The 15,662-nt window shown below is 40.5% G+C and overlaps 1 protein-coding gene across 4 annotated transcripts in view; it reads right to left on the reverse strand.

Annotated features, from left to right (window-relative positions):
* Positions 1–622: 622 nt before the first annotated feature.
* The window catches only part of MFAP3L (microfibril associated protein 3 like), a 42,234-nt gene continuing 27,194 nt past the window's right edge, over positions 623–15,662 (reverse strand). For all 4 annotated transcript variants that reach the window (XM_014868376.3, XM_044766955.2, XM_044766957.2 and 1 more), the window contains one exon: positions 623–6,393. In XM_014868376.3, coding sequence (XP_014723862.1) covers positions 5,459–6,393 — 935 coding nt within the window. In that variant the 3' untranslated portion in view covers positions 623–5,458. The remainder of the gene's footprint in view (positions 6,394–15,662) is intronic.

Below are 15,662 nucleotides of genomic sequence, written 5' to 3' on the forward strand. Positions count from 1 at the left end.
GAACCTATGGATGGTTAATTATATGCATAGTTCATTGGATAACTCACTCAGTTATTTTGCTTGGCTCTTTAGTCTACAGTAAAATACTGACTTTCTGCCTTGTTTGTTCCTCTTACTTTCCCATTTGGTAGTCTCCTTTCTCATTTGGTAGTTTTGCTTACACACCCCACATTTTATCTTATCTGAGAGGAATTCAGCTTTCGAAGTTCACTTACTCATTGTCAAAGGAACCTACTTAGCCTGTTTTGGGATTTGGCCTAGATTTGGTGTTGTTGAGGTGTATTGTGGCAGATTACTATGCATGCCTTCTCCCATGGAATGTTCTTGGTATGTGAGTTTCCTGGTCTTTTTGAATTATCTACAGTAAGCTTGATATTATGTGTTAAAAATTATTTCTTGATATAGGTAAAAATATTGCTATAATGTTTGTCAGGACAGAGTTCAGGTGTCTGCATTTGGATAAATTTGTAGTTTTACATAAAAATTATTTCATTTTTCCCAAGATATGCTACAGATGCAAAAACGTAGGGATAAGCATTGACCACAGATTTCTTATCAATGGAACGAGTAAATAAGGCCACAATCATGCACCCATCAGGTGGGACATAACACACATTCCACATACCAGCGCAAACCCTTTATTAAAGCAATAATCAAAATACAGGATGGATCACGTTTTTTGTGTTTTTTTGCTACTATAACATCAACTTAAATATTAGTTATTTGTTTACATTTTTATTTTTTTAAAAAAGTGAACAATTATAGTTCAAAGAATCATCAGTTTCACATTTCCGCCCAGATAAACTTTTTCATCTTATTTTCTGATTTTAACAAAGGACATCCAGAACCAGAGATACAGCAAACCAAACATGAGTGCAAGCATCTTCTTTGACCCTAACTCACTCTAGTCACTCTATGGCGACTGAGAGATACATTTGAAGTCTTTTATTACTGGTTAAATAAAAATAATTTATGCCAGAATATTCTTTGAACTACTTGCTTTCTAATTTTGCATTCTCTAAGAGCTTCAATTTTGATTGTGGTATTCTAAGTATTAGTCCCCTTAAAAACGAAATCTCTAAAAAAATCTCAAAGATCATTATCACCTTCATATGATATTTTCTTGTATAACTGATCATTGGAAAAGATAATAAGCAATTCTGTTTTGTTTGATTTTTTCCCACCACTGATTCATTTAATCTCAATCTTATTTATCACTGTAGAAACCCTAAAAAAGTCATTAGGAAAATGAACTTTGTTATCTACTGAAGGATTTTTATATGAATAGGTAGGTGAATGTAAAAATGACCAAGATCTTGAAGCTTATCAGGTGCTCGAAATATGTGCATGAATATACAATGAGATTTGGTAGATATTTAAAGAGTAGCAATAAATTAGTTTAAAAAGCAAGAATAGAAACATGGATTTTAATCTTAAGGGACTGCCAAAAGGATATGTGAAGACAGGTAGAGGACAGTAGTTGAACTGTGCTGAGTATAAAATAGGGTTTTGGAAAGATAAGTTAAACGCTCCAATTTCTTACCAAATGAAACACTGAGAGGAAATATCCCATTAACAGAACCATAGGGGCTGCTGTTGAAGAGTTTTAGCACTGATATAACACTCTATTTCAATTTGCAAATAAAGGCGTCAGCTCTGCCTTCTGAAACGGTTCCTTCAGTGGCTGGGGTTGGTGTTCCTAAGCTGATCTGTGTTGGCTGCACTACATTTGGAGTGTGTCTGTTCAAAACATGCATATATTCTTTGTGCCTTACATTTTCTTCCTGTGCTAAAGAGCTGAGCAGATCCTAGATTACCAATAAGTAACAATCCAAGCATTAGAACATGTTATCAGTTGACTGAATAATTTACAGAGCCACAGTTCAGTTCAGTCTTTCCATCAAGTTGCTTTCTTATCTCACATTTGCCCTTCAAACAGAAGTTTAGACAACATAGACTTCTACAATTAAAAATGAAACCAACAACAAAAAGATAAAGAAGGAAAGAAGATTCAGAATCGATTGTGCATGATGTCAGATCTTTTAGCCTTAGTTTTGAAATAAGGAATGCTCATAAGCATCTGAGACAAATCATTCTGGACGTAACTGACGGCACAATGATGCTTGGGACAGGTAAGAACATTCAGAGATTTTAGAGTGATTTCTATGCGTTATGTATCACATTTGGTTCCTAGAGATTTTAGTCAAGTATTAGTAGTTCTTTTGCCAAGTATGATATACAAAAAGATGAGAAGAGCAGATGTGCCCTAAAGATATGAAAATATAATATATAAAACAAAACCATTATAAATTACATAGATTTTCAGTATAAAATTTTTTTCCATTTAGAATAAATACCATCCAAGTTTACAGATCATCTAAGTGAATTAAATATGTACACGTATCTGAATCATTTTCAGAATTTCAAGGAAAAAACTGCTAGAGATATGACCAGATGACTCAGAAACCAGAAATGGTCTAATTTTGAGAATGCTTACATAAGACCCAAAGGACATGGCTTGGGATTTAGTGTTAAGCTTTTAAAACTTCCCAAATGAGTCTGACGTGCATGTGTGCACACACACAGCCATACTTCTATGACTTTCTAAGAAGCTGAACAGTTTATCTTTGAAAAATCAGCCGAAAGTCACAAGGTCTTCCACATTTCATATTCTAGCAGGAAAGCCTTTCTCATTTCATAAAGACGCTGTAGGATAGGGAGAGTGTAGAATTTCTGGAAGGAAAAATTTCCATCGTGAGCCAACCTCCTTTTAGGTTGGCATTTTATCAAGAGTTTTTTGATGCCTTAAAGAGGGGTAAAGTTTTGAAAATCTATATGATCTCCCCAGTATAAAGAAGTTAAAACCAACCTGGAAACATTCTTTGGTCACAAATTTCTGCTCCTGCTTCAAAAAAACTCTGCTCATTTTAAACTTTTTACCCCTCGTCAACATCTAGATGGAACAGATGCCTTCTCTTATAGTTTCCATGTGGAAATATGCACAACGGTTTATGTGGAAGGACAACTGAATAGAATGGGAAAAAGTTCACACAATATCACAAAATGAGCTTAAGTCTCTGTTGTTGTTTTGGGCGTATAGATCCATGGTAAGAATTTGTTGACCTCCATAACAAGTGGAAAATATCTATATTCTAAGAGTTGGAGATAAAACTTTTCTGTAACTCAAATACATAAAATCCTAGTCCAGACAGCCCAAACAGGAGTCATGGTTTCTCTTGATTGCTCACTACTAATTTCTTTACGTGACCACCAAAGACACTTCAAACTAGATGCCAACAGTTCATCCTGGCCAAGAGATGTTTGATCAAACTCCATGTCTTGTCAGATTGTCTTCCACACCAGTTATTTATGAATAAAGAAACTGTCAGGGGCACCCCGGAAGCCAAACCCTCTGCCCTCAGCTACAGAGCCAGACCCATTTGCTGTAAAGTTTCAACAGCAAAAGCATCCGATCTCATGCACTCATTTTTGCTCCCAATGTTGCCTGTCTCTTGCAACGGGGACCAAAATGGATGATTACAAACTTTCCATAAAACTATAAATGTCTGAGCTAGAAGGGATCTTGTGGCCCATCAAGTACAACCCCATATTTTGTAGATGCAAAAGATTAAACCCCAGAGAGGGGAAGAGAGTTGTCCAAGGTCACTTATCCAGATAGTGACAGAGTAAGAACTAAGCATCTGGGTCTGCTGTCTCATGACTAACATGGTCCATGTAACCTCCAATGTCATGACCCCATCACTTGATGTGACCATGACCCTTAGAATTTCTTTAAGCTTAGTGTCTCCCCTGTTCCTAAGTGAAAATGAAATAACAACACTCATTCTCACCACAATTCAATCTACACTGTGGAAGGGGTCCTAAGGAAGTCTTGGGGGAGAAGATCCACAACTTGCTTAAAATGCTATGATTATTTGAAACTGATCCACTTTGTCTGAATAAGTAATATGTATAAAAAATGTTAGGTGAACCCAGAGATGAAAGTGAAAATCTTGAACGTAACTCAGAAAAAGAGCAAGGGTGATAATATTGGTTTGGATCTGTGAGAGAGTGAGACCATTTAAATGGTGCTCAGAGCTCATCTAGTCTGCCACCTCTGCCAGATAAGGAAACTGAGACCCAGACTTGCCCAAAGCCAGGCAGCTGGTTATTGGCACAGTCAGGTAAGGTGTTGGCCTTTGGATGCCTAGCTTTGTCTTCTTTCCACAGCATCATTCTGCCTCACGTATAACTCCTTTCTTGTGAGACTACAAACTAATTCAATACTTTGGCATCAAATGTGATGGTACAGTTATGCCACTATTCTAACCTTTCACTCTCCCCTTCAAGGACCAACAAGTCAGCTACGCAGTTTACAAAAGCAGACCTGGTCACACAACTTCACAGATCCCGACATTTGCTGCCCCAAATCAAGCTGGAGTCACCTGATGGCATCTGGTCCTTGCAAACCCTTCTGGGAAGCCAATATTCTACAACCTGCAGGCATTCAACGAATGCCCCCGTCTTTGGAAGCAACAAATTTCCCAGATAAAGCATCAGTCTCTGTTTGGAGGGTGATGGTCCTTAAATGTAAAAACAGCAATTTTCATGGGTAGAATGGGTATATTCAACCTTTCACAATCTCCCTCCAACCTCGGTTGAGCTCACCAAAATGCTCTCAGAAATGGACATGTAAACACATTTTTATTTGGCTATTAAAGTGCTATTCCTGGGCAAAGCTTTTCTCAGTTTCACAACAGCAGCTTCATTGGAAACAAAAATAGCAGTGTACGGAGAGAGGCCTGGGAAATGACAAAAAGAATGAGCCCACTAACTACTTTGGAACATTATAAATGACTTGTAGATATCAGTCCTCGTACGGGTGACTGACACCAAAGCCTCTGAGGTAAATGTTCTAGGGAGAAATAAGGACAAAGGGGCAAAGAGGACTAAACCAGAAAAACAATTAATATTAACACAACAAGTACTCCAACATAAAGGGACCATGAAAGGAACAAAAACTGAGAAGAAAGTGCAACAAACCCACGTACGTGCATTTACTATTGTAGCAGACCTATAATTTTTCAAAGGAAAAGCAATGCAGTGTGCATTGGAGAGGGCTCTTGAACTCGGAATATCTTACAGTAGTGTACTCTTTGCCAAAAGGGCATCGCCAATTAAGGTATTTGGCAGAGAAGAGCCTCTAAAATTCGTATCACATGGACACTTTCTGTCCAGTAGTATCAATTCTGCACCCTGATGTTCCCCGCATCCTTTTCTACTGGGGAAATTCCAGTCACAGAAACTGCACACAAGTGCTTCCCCTTTTGAAATGGCATGTCTCCTACCTAAGGGATGAGCGTCTCCTGGTAAGGCTTAGCGGCAAGTGCGTACTACATCGGTACTACAAGGAGCAGCCCCTGATTTTCTTGATATGCATAGCTTTTTGGAGTTGATATTAGACATGGCTTTCGTAAATTATGCAGGTGTTTCTGTCACGTGCCATTACTGGCTCTGTAGTTTCCAGGTGAGCTGGCGGCAGGACTCTATCTGATACCTCAACAGGTGTCGGCTCTTCCGACGTTAGCTCCGTGGATGTTACATCTGTAGAAGGCTCCGCAGTTTCTGGAGAACGTTCAGCGGACGGTTCTGTTTCCTCTTCATCTTTGACTTCAAATGGTATACCCTCTTGGTCGTCCATGTGATCTTTTTTGGACTGCGGGTGAATGGACACCTTGATGGCAATCTGCTGAGGCTGTTCATGCAGCGATGAGCCGTCTGAGTCGGCGGTGGGGGAGTCACTTCTCTTCAGGGAGTTTGGGATCGTGTACACCTCATCCCTGTCGGCGGCCTCCTGGCCTTCTGGAGTGTGCCGCACAAAATTCTGCCCTTGCTCCTCCAGCCCAACCACTTCCATGATCTCTTCCATGATAGTTCTGCAGTTCATAATGAGGGGAGGCAGAGGCACACTCCTGGCAAGCTCTTCAATATAGCGGGCAAACTCCATGGTTTTGAACTGGGTGACTTTGGCAAGCTCTAGAGTTTTGGCTGAGGTGATGATGGGGATCCGCTTGGCGATCTCAAATGCCTTTTGCAGCTTCTCCGCGCCTTCTGTCCTAAAGAACTCGTTGATGGCTTTCTCGGTCTTCTTCAGGTGGCTGCTCATCATGCACAGGCGAGTGATGTTGAGAATCATGACGATGGTGAAAGCCACGAGGCAAACGACCATGTAGTAGACTCCCATGTCTCCAGAGGTAAAGATGACTCTCAGGGTCACTGTGTTGTTCACAGTGCCATAGGCATTAGAAGCAACACATGTGTATTTACCTCGGTCTGAAAAAGACACCTTGGTGATGTTCAGGAGGCCACTGTCGTGCATCTGCCATTTTCCTGCTGGAAGGGAGAGGAGAGAATTCAGACAACTTCCTATTGAAGTGACTACAAACTCGCACATTACTATTACTACTGTTACTACTCATACTAATGATAACGACAGCAAACATTTACTTAATGTGCTTGCTATGTGCTAGACAATGGCGTGTATTACCTCACTGAATCTTCACAACAACTCTGTGAGGTAGGCACTAATACTAGCCCTATTTTACAGGGTGAAGAAACTGAGGCAGAGTTAGATTAAACCACCTTCCCAGCAACATCAGTTTGGGAGCAGTAGAGCTACAAGATGACCTTAAGTCAAGAGGCTGTATTCTTAACTACCGAACTACACTGTGTAATTCCACATCCTAGTGAAAAATATAGAAAACCAACCACCTGGAAAATACTGTGCTCTTACTAGAGAATTCCTTGACTGTAGCATGTGATTTTCTAAGCTGCCTGTGAGCACGCCTCTACTGCATATACGTTTGCTGAGGAGCTTAATGCTTCTCAGAATATAAAGTATTTTAGGATCAACACAGAATCTGGAATAAATCAATTAAATTATAATTGTTTATCTGGGTTTCTCACATTTGCGATGGAAGTTATCCTTGTACGACCTCAGTTAATTAAAACATAACTTCTATCATTAATTTTGAGACTCCACAATGAACTGTCTATACTACCTCAAGTTACAACCTAACAATGTGCAGATTCAGAGGCTGGATATGAATTCATATCAATTTGTTTTAGCCTTGCAAATAAATTACAGACCCAGTAGGTTGAAAATAAGCCTCAGACGATGGAGAATGCATGTTGATAAGCGCAATTCTTCTTTCCCCTTCTGGCCTGGAAAGGATCTAGCTTTGCCCTGGAAATAAGGTTCTAAATCGGGCGAAACTCTCGAAGTGGGATTAATTCTCGGTCTGCCTGTGCACCTGCAGGTCAGAGGAATCTTGGGAAGCTTAATACTGGATTTGGCTTCTGGATCTTGGGTCTGAGCCTTTATGAAATCCTACCACCTTCCTAGACTGTCCTATAGAGAAAGGAGGGTCCAGCTCAGGCCTCTTGGGAGCTCTAAGGAGCAGGCAGATATTTCTCTAGTAGTTCCGTAAGCCAAATTAGAGGAACCTCTCCTGAGAGATGGGGCAACTTAACATGTAGTCTCCTTTTAAGTATCTATGATTGCATTGTATCTTTACTCGTTTCTTCCCCTTCTGGCAGTGACCTTTAATTCTAATTAAGAGTCTGATATTTCCCAAGAACAACAAGGAACATTTTCTTTTTTTTTTTTTTTTCAAACTTGAGAGCACATAAGTGACCAAGATTTCAAGGGCCTGTGGAATGAGGTAACAGAGGGCCTTCTTTATTCCAGCATTCTCTGCTCCAAGGAACATTCTTAAGGCAGCTAGATGGAGCAGGGAGGTGCCTTCTGGGGGCCCACAGGCCCTCCTACTTGCTAGCCACGGTGAATCTGGCAGGATGCGTCTCGTAGATGCTGTCACATTACTTTGCTTTCTGAAAGAACATCTGTGAAGAGTGGTTCTTGGTGTCCCTGGGTAACCCTTTTCCAACAATTCAGCCAGTGTGTTTTCCCTAAGAGTAGAAAACACTGGTTCGGGGAATCTAGTGAATTCTCAGTCTCTTGTGAATGTCCATGAACAGATCAACCTAGCAGCTGATCTATGAAGTTTCCTCTCATTCAGACGGTTCAGGGGCAAGCCTTCTATCCCTTTCATTCCCTGAACATGAATTTTGATACTTCAGCTGCAGATTTATAATACATACATAAATCTGAATACATAATGACCTGAGGCAAGGGAAACTGTCAACTTATTTTCTTAAAATTTGCATGTTTCATAAAAGTAGACTACAGCAGGTAAAAAAAAAAAACCTTCTATTTGACTGAAAGCTTATTATATAGAGAAGGTATTGGGTTCCAGAGAATTATAAACTATACTTATAATAGTTTCTCATATTTACCTTCCTTCCTTTGTTGGAGAAATATAACAAGAAACAGGGTGGAAGAGGGTGAGAAGGTGAGGTTATTTGTATGGGGAATAGTTAGAATCAATTTGTTCACCCCCTCACCCCCCACCACTCCTTTTATGGAGGAATTATCTGTAAACACAAGGCTAGGGTAGTCTGAACCTGGGTGTAGAAGAAGAAAAGCAGACAAGCACATTAGATTAAGAAGGCAGGCATCTGATAGCTATATAAACAGCTTTCTCCCCACACCTAAATAACAGTTTCAGTCATAATGGTATTCTAATTGTTATAGAAAAAAGAAACGTGAAAATACATACTTTCCTCTGCTGACTATTTAAAAACATTTCTAAACTTGAACTTTACAGTTATTTCCAGACACACTTTTAATTGTCTATTGACATGTATTTATGTATCCTGGACCCAAATGATTCAACTCAGATAACAACTTAGACACTTCAAAAGTTTCTTGTCACATTGTCAAGAGATATTGTTTGGAATCAAATATAACATTATTAGGTGACACGTGGTTCATTTTGGGGAAACTTGTGTGATGTTCAGCAGATCAATCATTACTTAGGAGGATATTCTGCTTCTTCGCCCAGGATAGTGGGTCCTTAGAGTAACATCTTTTACATATTGTATCCAATAATTAATCTCACTTGTTCTTAAAGTCTGAAGCCCAGCCCATGTATCTGCAAGGTGACTCTATCTGCTTAACTATCAACCACGACAAATATGAATCTATATATTATGATCCTAAAACAGTTGGGTTATTATCTATAATCTGAGCTACAACACCCTAGTTAAGTGATTGTGATCACATTTCTCTCTGCCAGCAATTTCCTGTTTCCAATTTACGACAAGGACACCAAGACATCTCTGTAGTTTTCAGTCCTTTTCTAGATTCCTCTTATAACAAATATCATATTTATTTACGGATTAAGGTAATATTAATGCCACTTAGGCTTCCTCTCAGATTTGATATGATAAAATGAATATGTGACCTGGATTAAACATTCTATTACCAGATCACAAGTCTTTGGAACTCAAGACATACCCACATATCTACCCAAGTCAGAAGGGCTAAGATTCACATCTCCAGGTGATCTATGTCTATATCGCTTCTTTTTAAAAGGCTGACACATTCATTCCTTCCCAGAAACTAAGATTCTAAATATTTCCTCTCATCCTCAGCTTGACATTTCTTTTGAGGAAGATTAGCCCTGAGCTAACATCTGCTGCCAATCCTCCTCTTTTTGCTGAGGAAGACTGGCCCTGAGCTAACATCCATGCCCATCTTCCTCTACTTTATATGTGGGACACCTGCCCCAGCATGGCTTGATAAGTGGTGCCATGTCCATACCCGGGATCTGAACTGGTGAACCCTGGGCCGCCGAAGTGGAACGCGTGCACTTAACTGCTGCACCACCGGGCCGGCCCCTCAGCTTGACTTTTGATTAGGGGAAAATAAAGATTTCTGCATTTTCTACTACCATATGCAGCCCTGAAAACCATGAAGATGGCACAAATTCCACTCTGGGGGTCTCTTCTCACATCAGGTTTGGGCCCAGGCTCACGAAGAATCTCCTTATGGTACCCGCCCAGCCGGGATCATCTTGAGAACATTTTCTGTGCTGCGTGTTGCCCTTCACCTCAGTCTGTAAATACCTTGCCCCAAGACTCGTTCTGGTATGGTCCTGACTTGAGCTGTCAGAAAGTTAAAGAAGTAAAAACCACCACCACTGACTGTCACAGGAAACCTTCAGTGACATATACACAAAGCGGTATACGCGGTGCTGTCCCTGTGTATTTTAAACTGTAACTGAGTGGGAATGTCAAAGGTATGTGTTGAATTTTCATTAAGCTGCATCATTTTGGCACAAATAAACATCTAACATGTCAGCAGCTGATGCCAAGTCAGTTCTACACGCAATGATTTCGGAGGAGATCAAAGAGGCAGATGTTTAACGACGACTTTCTGAATATATATGAAAGATTATGTGTAAAATATTTCCCTAAGACTCTTGATGCTCGTTCACTTATTCCAATTCTGTCCTGGCTCAGACTGTAGCTCCGCCCTTGGGATGCCCTCCCCATGTCCTCTCTTCCCACTCTGGTCCTGTAAGATGACACACACCTGCAGGTTTCAGGCTAAAACACGGACACACGCAGGAGGAGGAGATCTCTTCTGGAGACTAGAGTTTGCCCAGGAATCTGTCACAGTCTTCCCCAAGAAACTCAAGGTGCAAGAATCACACGTGAGCATCTCTCATGTGTGAATGGAAGTGTTGTGGTGACAGCCTCTCCTTTGCAAAGAGAAAAGCTAACAGATGTTATTTCTTAGCTGTACCGCAGCGTGTACGCTACGCTCTACAACAAGCTGACGTTTTTAGAACGGCAGTGATCTTTTTTAATCTTGTTCATGTGTTCAGTCAACAAATATTATTGAATAAATTGTCTACATACCAGGCTCCATGCTGCACTATGTCAATACAAAGCCGAGTAAGACATGACCCCCGACTGTAAGAACCATCCAGCCCAAGGAGGGACACAGACTCCAAGAAACAACCGAAGGATCATGTGGCAAACACACTGGCAGGGGGCAGTGGGCGGGAATGGGGAACAGCGAGGATGGGCTTCTTAGAGTGCTGAGCAGTACTAAGCCAGGGTGGGCTGGCATGGTGCTGGTGGGAAGAGGCATGGAAGTACAAGGAAAGGACTTTTAAGGCCACAGGAGGATGGGGAAGGGGAGAGCATTTGAGCAAAAGAGGTAAGCCAGTGTGTGCTGCTGCAGTTGACAGACCATGTTTAAAACAAGAAGGGCTTGAGTGGAGACAGTGCTTGAGAGGAATGCAGGGCCAGAAGGTTCAAGAGCTTGACATTTACCCTGTGGGAGAACAGGAGTCCCTCACTTTACAGGACTTTTCCCCTGACGGATCCACATTACTTCACGTCTTACAGGTGTCCCAGGACCTATGCACATGCCTCCTCTGCCTGGAAAGCTCTCCTTCCTCCGTACTCCAAGCCCCCTATCTCACACATGCTTAGCCCAGTTAAGACACCACCCTTGCATCTCCCCTCCTTCCCTGAGAAAGCCTTCTCTGACCCTTGATAAAATCACGGGAGGAAACCTGAACATCCAGAAGCAGAGGCTAGTAAGCGTGGGAATTTTAAAAATAAATAAGTCATTTCAAATCAGTGGAGAAAGCATATTGAGATAATTGACTATTCATGTGAAAGAAAATAAAGTTCAATTCTTACTTTATGTGATACATAAAAATAAATTCCAGGTAATCTGAAGATCTAAATGTAAAATTAAAAGTATAAAATTAGTAGAGAATATAAAAACATTTCATAGCCTTGGGAGGAAGGCCTTTTTAAGTATTTCTAGAATTCCAGAAACTGTAAAGGATAACATTGACGGATCGGATTTCTCCCAAACTAAAATTTCTTACACTATAAAATATGCCACACTAAAGTTAAAAGCAACTGACAGAGTGGGAGAAAATTCAAGAATATTTGACAAACAATAACTATAAAACATATCCTATAAATCAAGAGAAATAACCCAAAAGAAAAACACGGGAAAAATATATGAATGGATAAATTACAGAAAAAAGGAATACAAATGACATCTATGTGTACAACTAATGATTGTATTATAATACACTAACGATTAAATTTTAATTAAATTTTAAAGTAGTTTTAAAAGACTTAACTTTTTCACTGTTCAGAGCGCTAAAGAAAGGGGAAGGCATTGATTATATGCTATGTTGCTACAAGAGCCCATGAAGGGACACTCCCACACACTGAAGTGGGAATTGGGTTGGTAAAACACTTGGAAGGTTGACTTGGAGGCATCTATCAAAATTTAAAGTGAATATAATCTATGATCCACTTTTAGAAATCTTGAACCTCTTCAAAATGGGCAAGCCTAGGCTGACTGGAAAAATACTAATGAACGTAAGAAAATCAAGGTAATGAAAACGATCTCCTTTTCAGAATAGTTTTTCTCCTCAGGGATGTGGTTCTAGAGCTTTCCTCCCCTGCCAACATTCTCTGGGAGAAGCCACAACCTTGGTCCCATGCCAGGAAGGTGGCTGACCCGGTGCCAGTGTGCCCACCATGGGCCATGCACACATGGAAGAGGAAGTCACTCAAGGCAGCACGATGTCATGTCAATAGGCCAGTGTCAGGTAGACTGTCTAACAATTAGGGATGCAGATCAACAGCATCGTACGGCTACAGTTAAACCTGTAAACATCAAGAAATTCTATGGTACAGGGGTTACTATGACTCAATGTGAAACCAGCATATGGCACCAGATCAGAACTATTGCTCATGCAAACATCTTTTGACAAATTATTGCTATCTAGGAAGGAGCAGCATCAACACCCTCTGGAACCGAACCACAGGAAAGTGAGAGCACAAAGTACAATGATTCTGCAACTACAGCTTTTCTCCAAACACCATCTCTACTGAAACCCTAAATCCTTCCTCCTTTTCCTGAGGATCACTAAGCATTAAAAATTAACATTAGACCCAAACGCTAAGCTCTCAGAATTTCCCTCAAATTATTTATAAGCAGAAAAGGATTTCCTTTTCCTTGGTGATATCTTCCTGTGAATGTGTAAACAAACTGATGTATGGTTTGTCTATATCTCCAATGAATAGGGTAAAAAGATTAAAACTCTGTTCACAAACCTGTTTAGATACTTAGGCTCTTAAGCTCCACGGTGTTCAAGGAGGAGGGTTCAATCTGCCAAAACAAATAGGTTCTTTTCTTGAAACCAACTTAAAAGTTTTCAGGTGGTGAGAGTTCCAATCAATGTTTATGCAAATGTAAACGAAGTACAACATCCACTTGAATGGGTGTCGCATTGAATCGACACTCTCTAAATAATAACCAAATGTGCATGTGCGTGTGTCTATAAATGTGGTGCTTATCTTCCAATATGGGAAATACAGGCTACTGAAGAGAAAGGATCCATGCCTTTTTACAAAACATAATTGAAAACAAATCGAGCCCTGCATGGCTGCACCTGTTACCGGGCTTGTGCAGTAGACGACAGCTCCTTGAAGCCAAGGCAAAGAGTCAGGTTATAAACCTCTCACACTGCTGCAAGGGCCCTTGTGCAGCCCCTCCCCTATCCTCCCAAGAGACCTCTATCAGAGAGTACCAGGGCAGCCCTAACAAGCGATTTCCTACAACACGTGGAGCAAAGGTGGCCTGGGATAACACAGGCTTAGCACCGCTTTCAGCTCAGGAAGGTGGGGGTGGAAGGGCTGCGCTGTTCGGAGCCTGCAGCTCTGCTCTGCTTCAAGGTATAAATAATATCCAAAAAGAACCCACTGTCTTCCCATTTCCTGGTAAAGGAAACATCTGACCCTCCAGCTAATTTGATTTGGTAATCTTAATTTTTTAAAAAGTGCCAAGCATGTAATTCCATGTGGGCTAGCAATAGCGATAGTCTTTTCTGACAGTAGCACAGGTGGTCTTTCAAGACAAGAGAACCCTACACTCAGTTAATATAAATAACTTCCACTTTGGGAATCTCAGCTGTCACCCTTATCTGAGATGGATCTAGAAGGGTCTTTTCACTGCTAAGATTAAAGTATTCTGGGCTCACATCCCAAATGGAGCACAACTCATTAAAGAAACACTACAAATGGTGGTTTGTTACCAAGTTGGCCCTTAATCTGACTCGCTTTGGAAAATGAACCAAAGTACCATAAATTAACCACGTTTATGGGAAAATACCTTATGGATGCAAACAACCGACTTGAAGACCTACTTTGGAATGATTCTTTAGGTAGCTGAGGGGTGCTTCTCTGGGTTAGACCAGGATTTCTCAGCTTTGGCACTACTGACATTTTGCACCAAATAACTCCCTGTAGGGGTCTCTCGTGGGTGTTGTAGGATGTTTAGCAGCATCCCTGGCCTCTTCCCACTCGATGCCAGCAGCATAATCTCTCTTTTCCTTCTCCTCCTCCTCTCCATTATGACAACCAAAAATGTCTCCAGATTTTGCCAAATGTCCTCTGGGGGGAAAATAGGCCCCCGTTGAGAATGACAGGGTTAGGCAAATGTAAAGTTCATCCTGTGCATAATATACTTTGCAATTTCCACATACACTGCTTTTTCAGAGGTAGAAGCATATTGGATATCAATGGACCCTCTGTACACAAAAGTGATGTGCTGGGGAAGGAGATGCCTCTGATGGAGGACAGGATTCCAAACTTGCTATTATATAGCAGGCACACATTATTTTGAAATTTCAAACAACACTTAAGGGATACAAATTTTTTTGTACTTCTGAAATGTCTTTTTAAAAAGGTGGAGAAATTGAGACAGAGAATAAGATACTGCCCAGAAAATTATTTCCTTTCTTTACAAAATGCCATGTATTATGAAACAGAGATTTAAGCACTTGGAATCTATGATTGTGACAATATAGGACGTTGGCAATATGACCAATAACAATGACAGCGGTTGCTGTTTCCTGATGGGTTGTGGCATGTTCCAGGTACTATACTAAGCATTTAATACACAAGAGTTTAAGACTCACAACCCCACCTCATAGTAAAAAAGGACTGTCTCTATTTTACAGATAGGAAAACTGTGGCTCAGAAAAGTCTAAGGAACTTACTCAAAGAAAGAATATTGTGGGAGTCTTCTGAATTTCCAAGAATATATTCATAATTACATAAACTTTCTTTAATGCTCTTTTGATAAGTTGATTTTTTTAATCTCAAATACTGAATGTACTAAAAGAGGAATTCAGTACAGTAGTTTTATAAGTTAATGCACTACTGCACGCTGATCTTAGAGGCAACGGATAAGTTACATGCAGTGCTGTGGGAACGGACGTCCCCCTAAGTATACAGATTAGGGAGGCGACGCACTACGGTCTTAGAACTTGGCTGCCACAGCTTGTTGTTGTCCCTTGCAGAAGTAGTTAAGGGGCATTTCACAGTCTACTCAAAAAATTTGCAAAAGCAGAGTGATGAAAACAAGAGAGCAATGTAAACTAAATTTGCAAAAAATCATAATAATGAATTCCACGAAGCTAGAGTAGTAGTTGTGACAATTGCGAACTTTGTGCAATTCAGTTCCGTTTACTCTGTGCATGTTTATGTTCAAAGAGAATTCTTAATTGTTTTCGGTGACAGGACGCTACAAGAGTTTGGAAAACAAATTGACAGAAAAGTCTAAAACCTACCTTTAAGGGAGAATTTCAAAGTTAATCACTAACAAGCCAGACGTGTTTACAAAGGGCTATACTGGCTGACTTTCT

This window comes from Equus asinus, chromosome 3, assembly GCF_041296235.1.
Source record: "Equus asinus isolate D_3611 breed Donkey chromosome 3, EquAss-T2T_v2, whole genome shotgun sequence".
Lineage (NCBI taxonomy): Eukaryota > Metazoa > Chordata > Mammalia > Perissodactyla > Equidae > Equus > Equus asinus.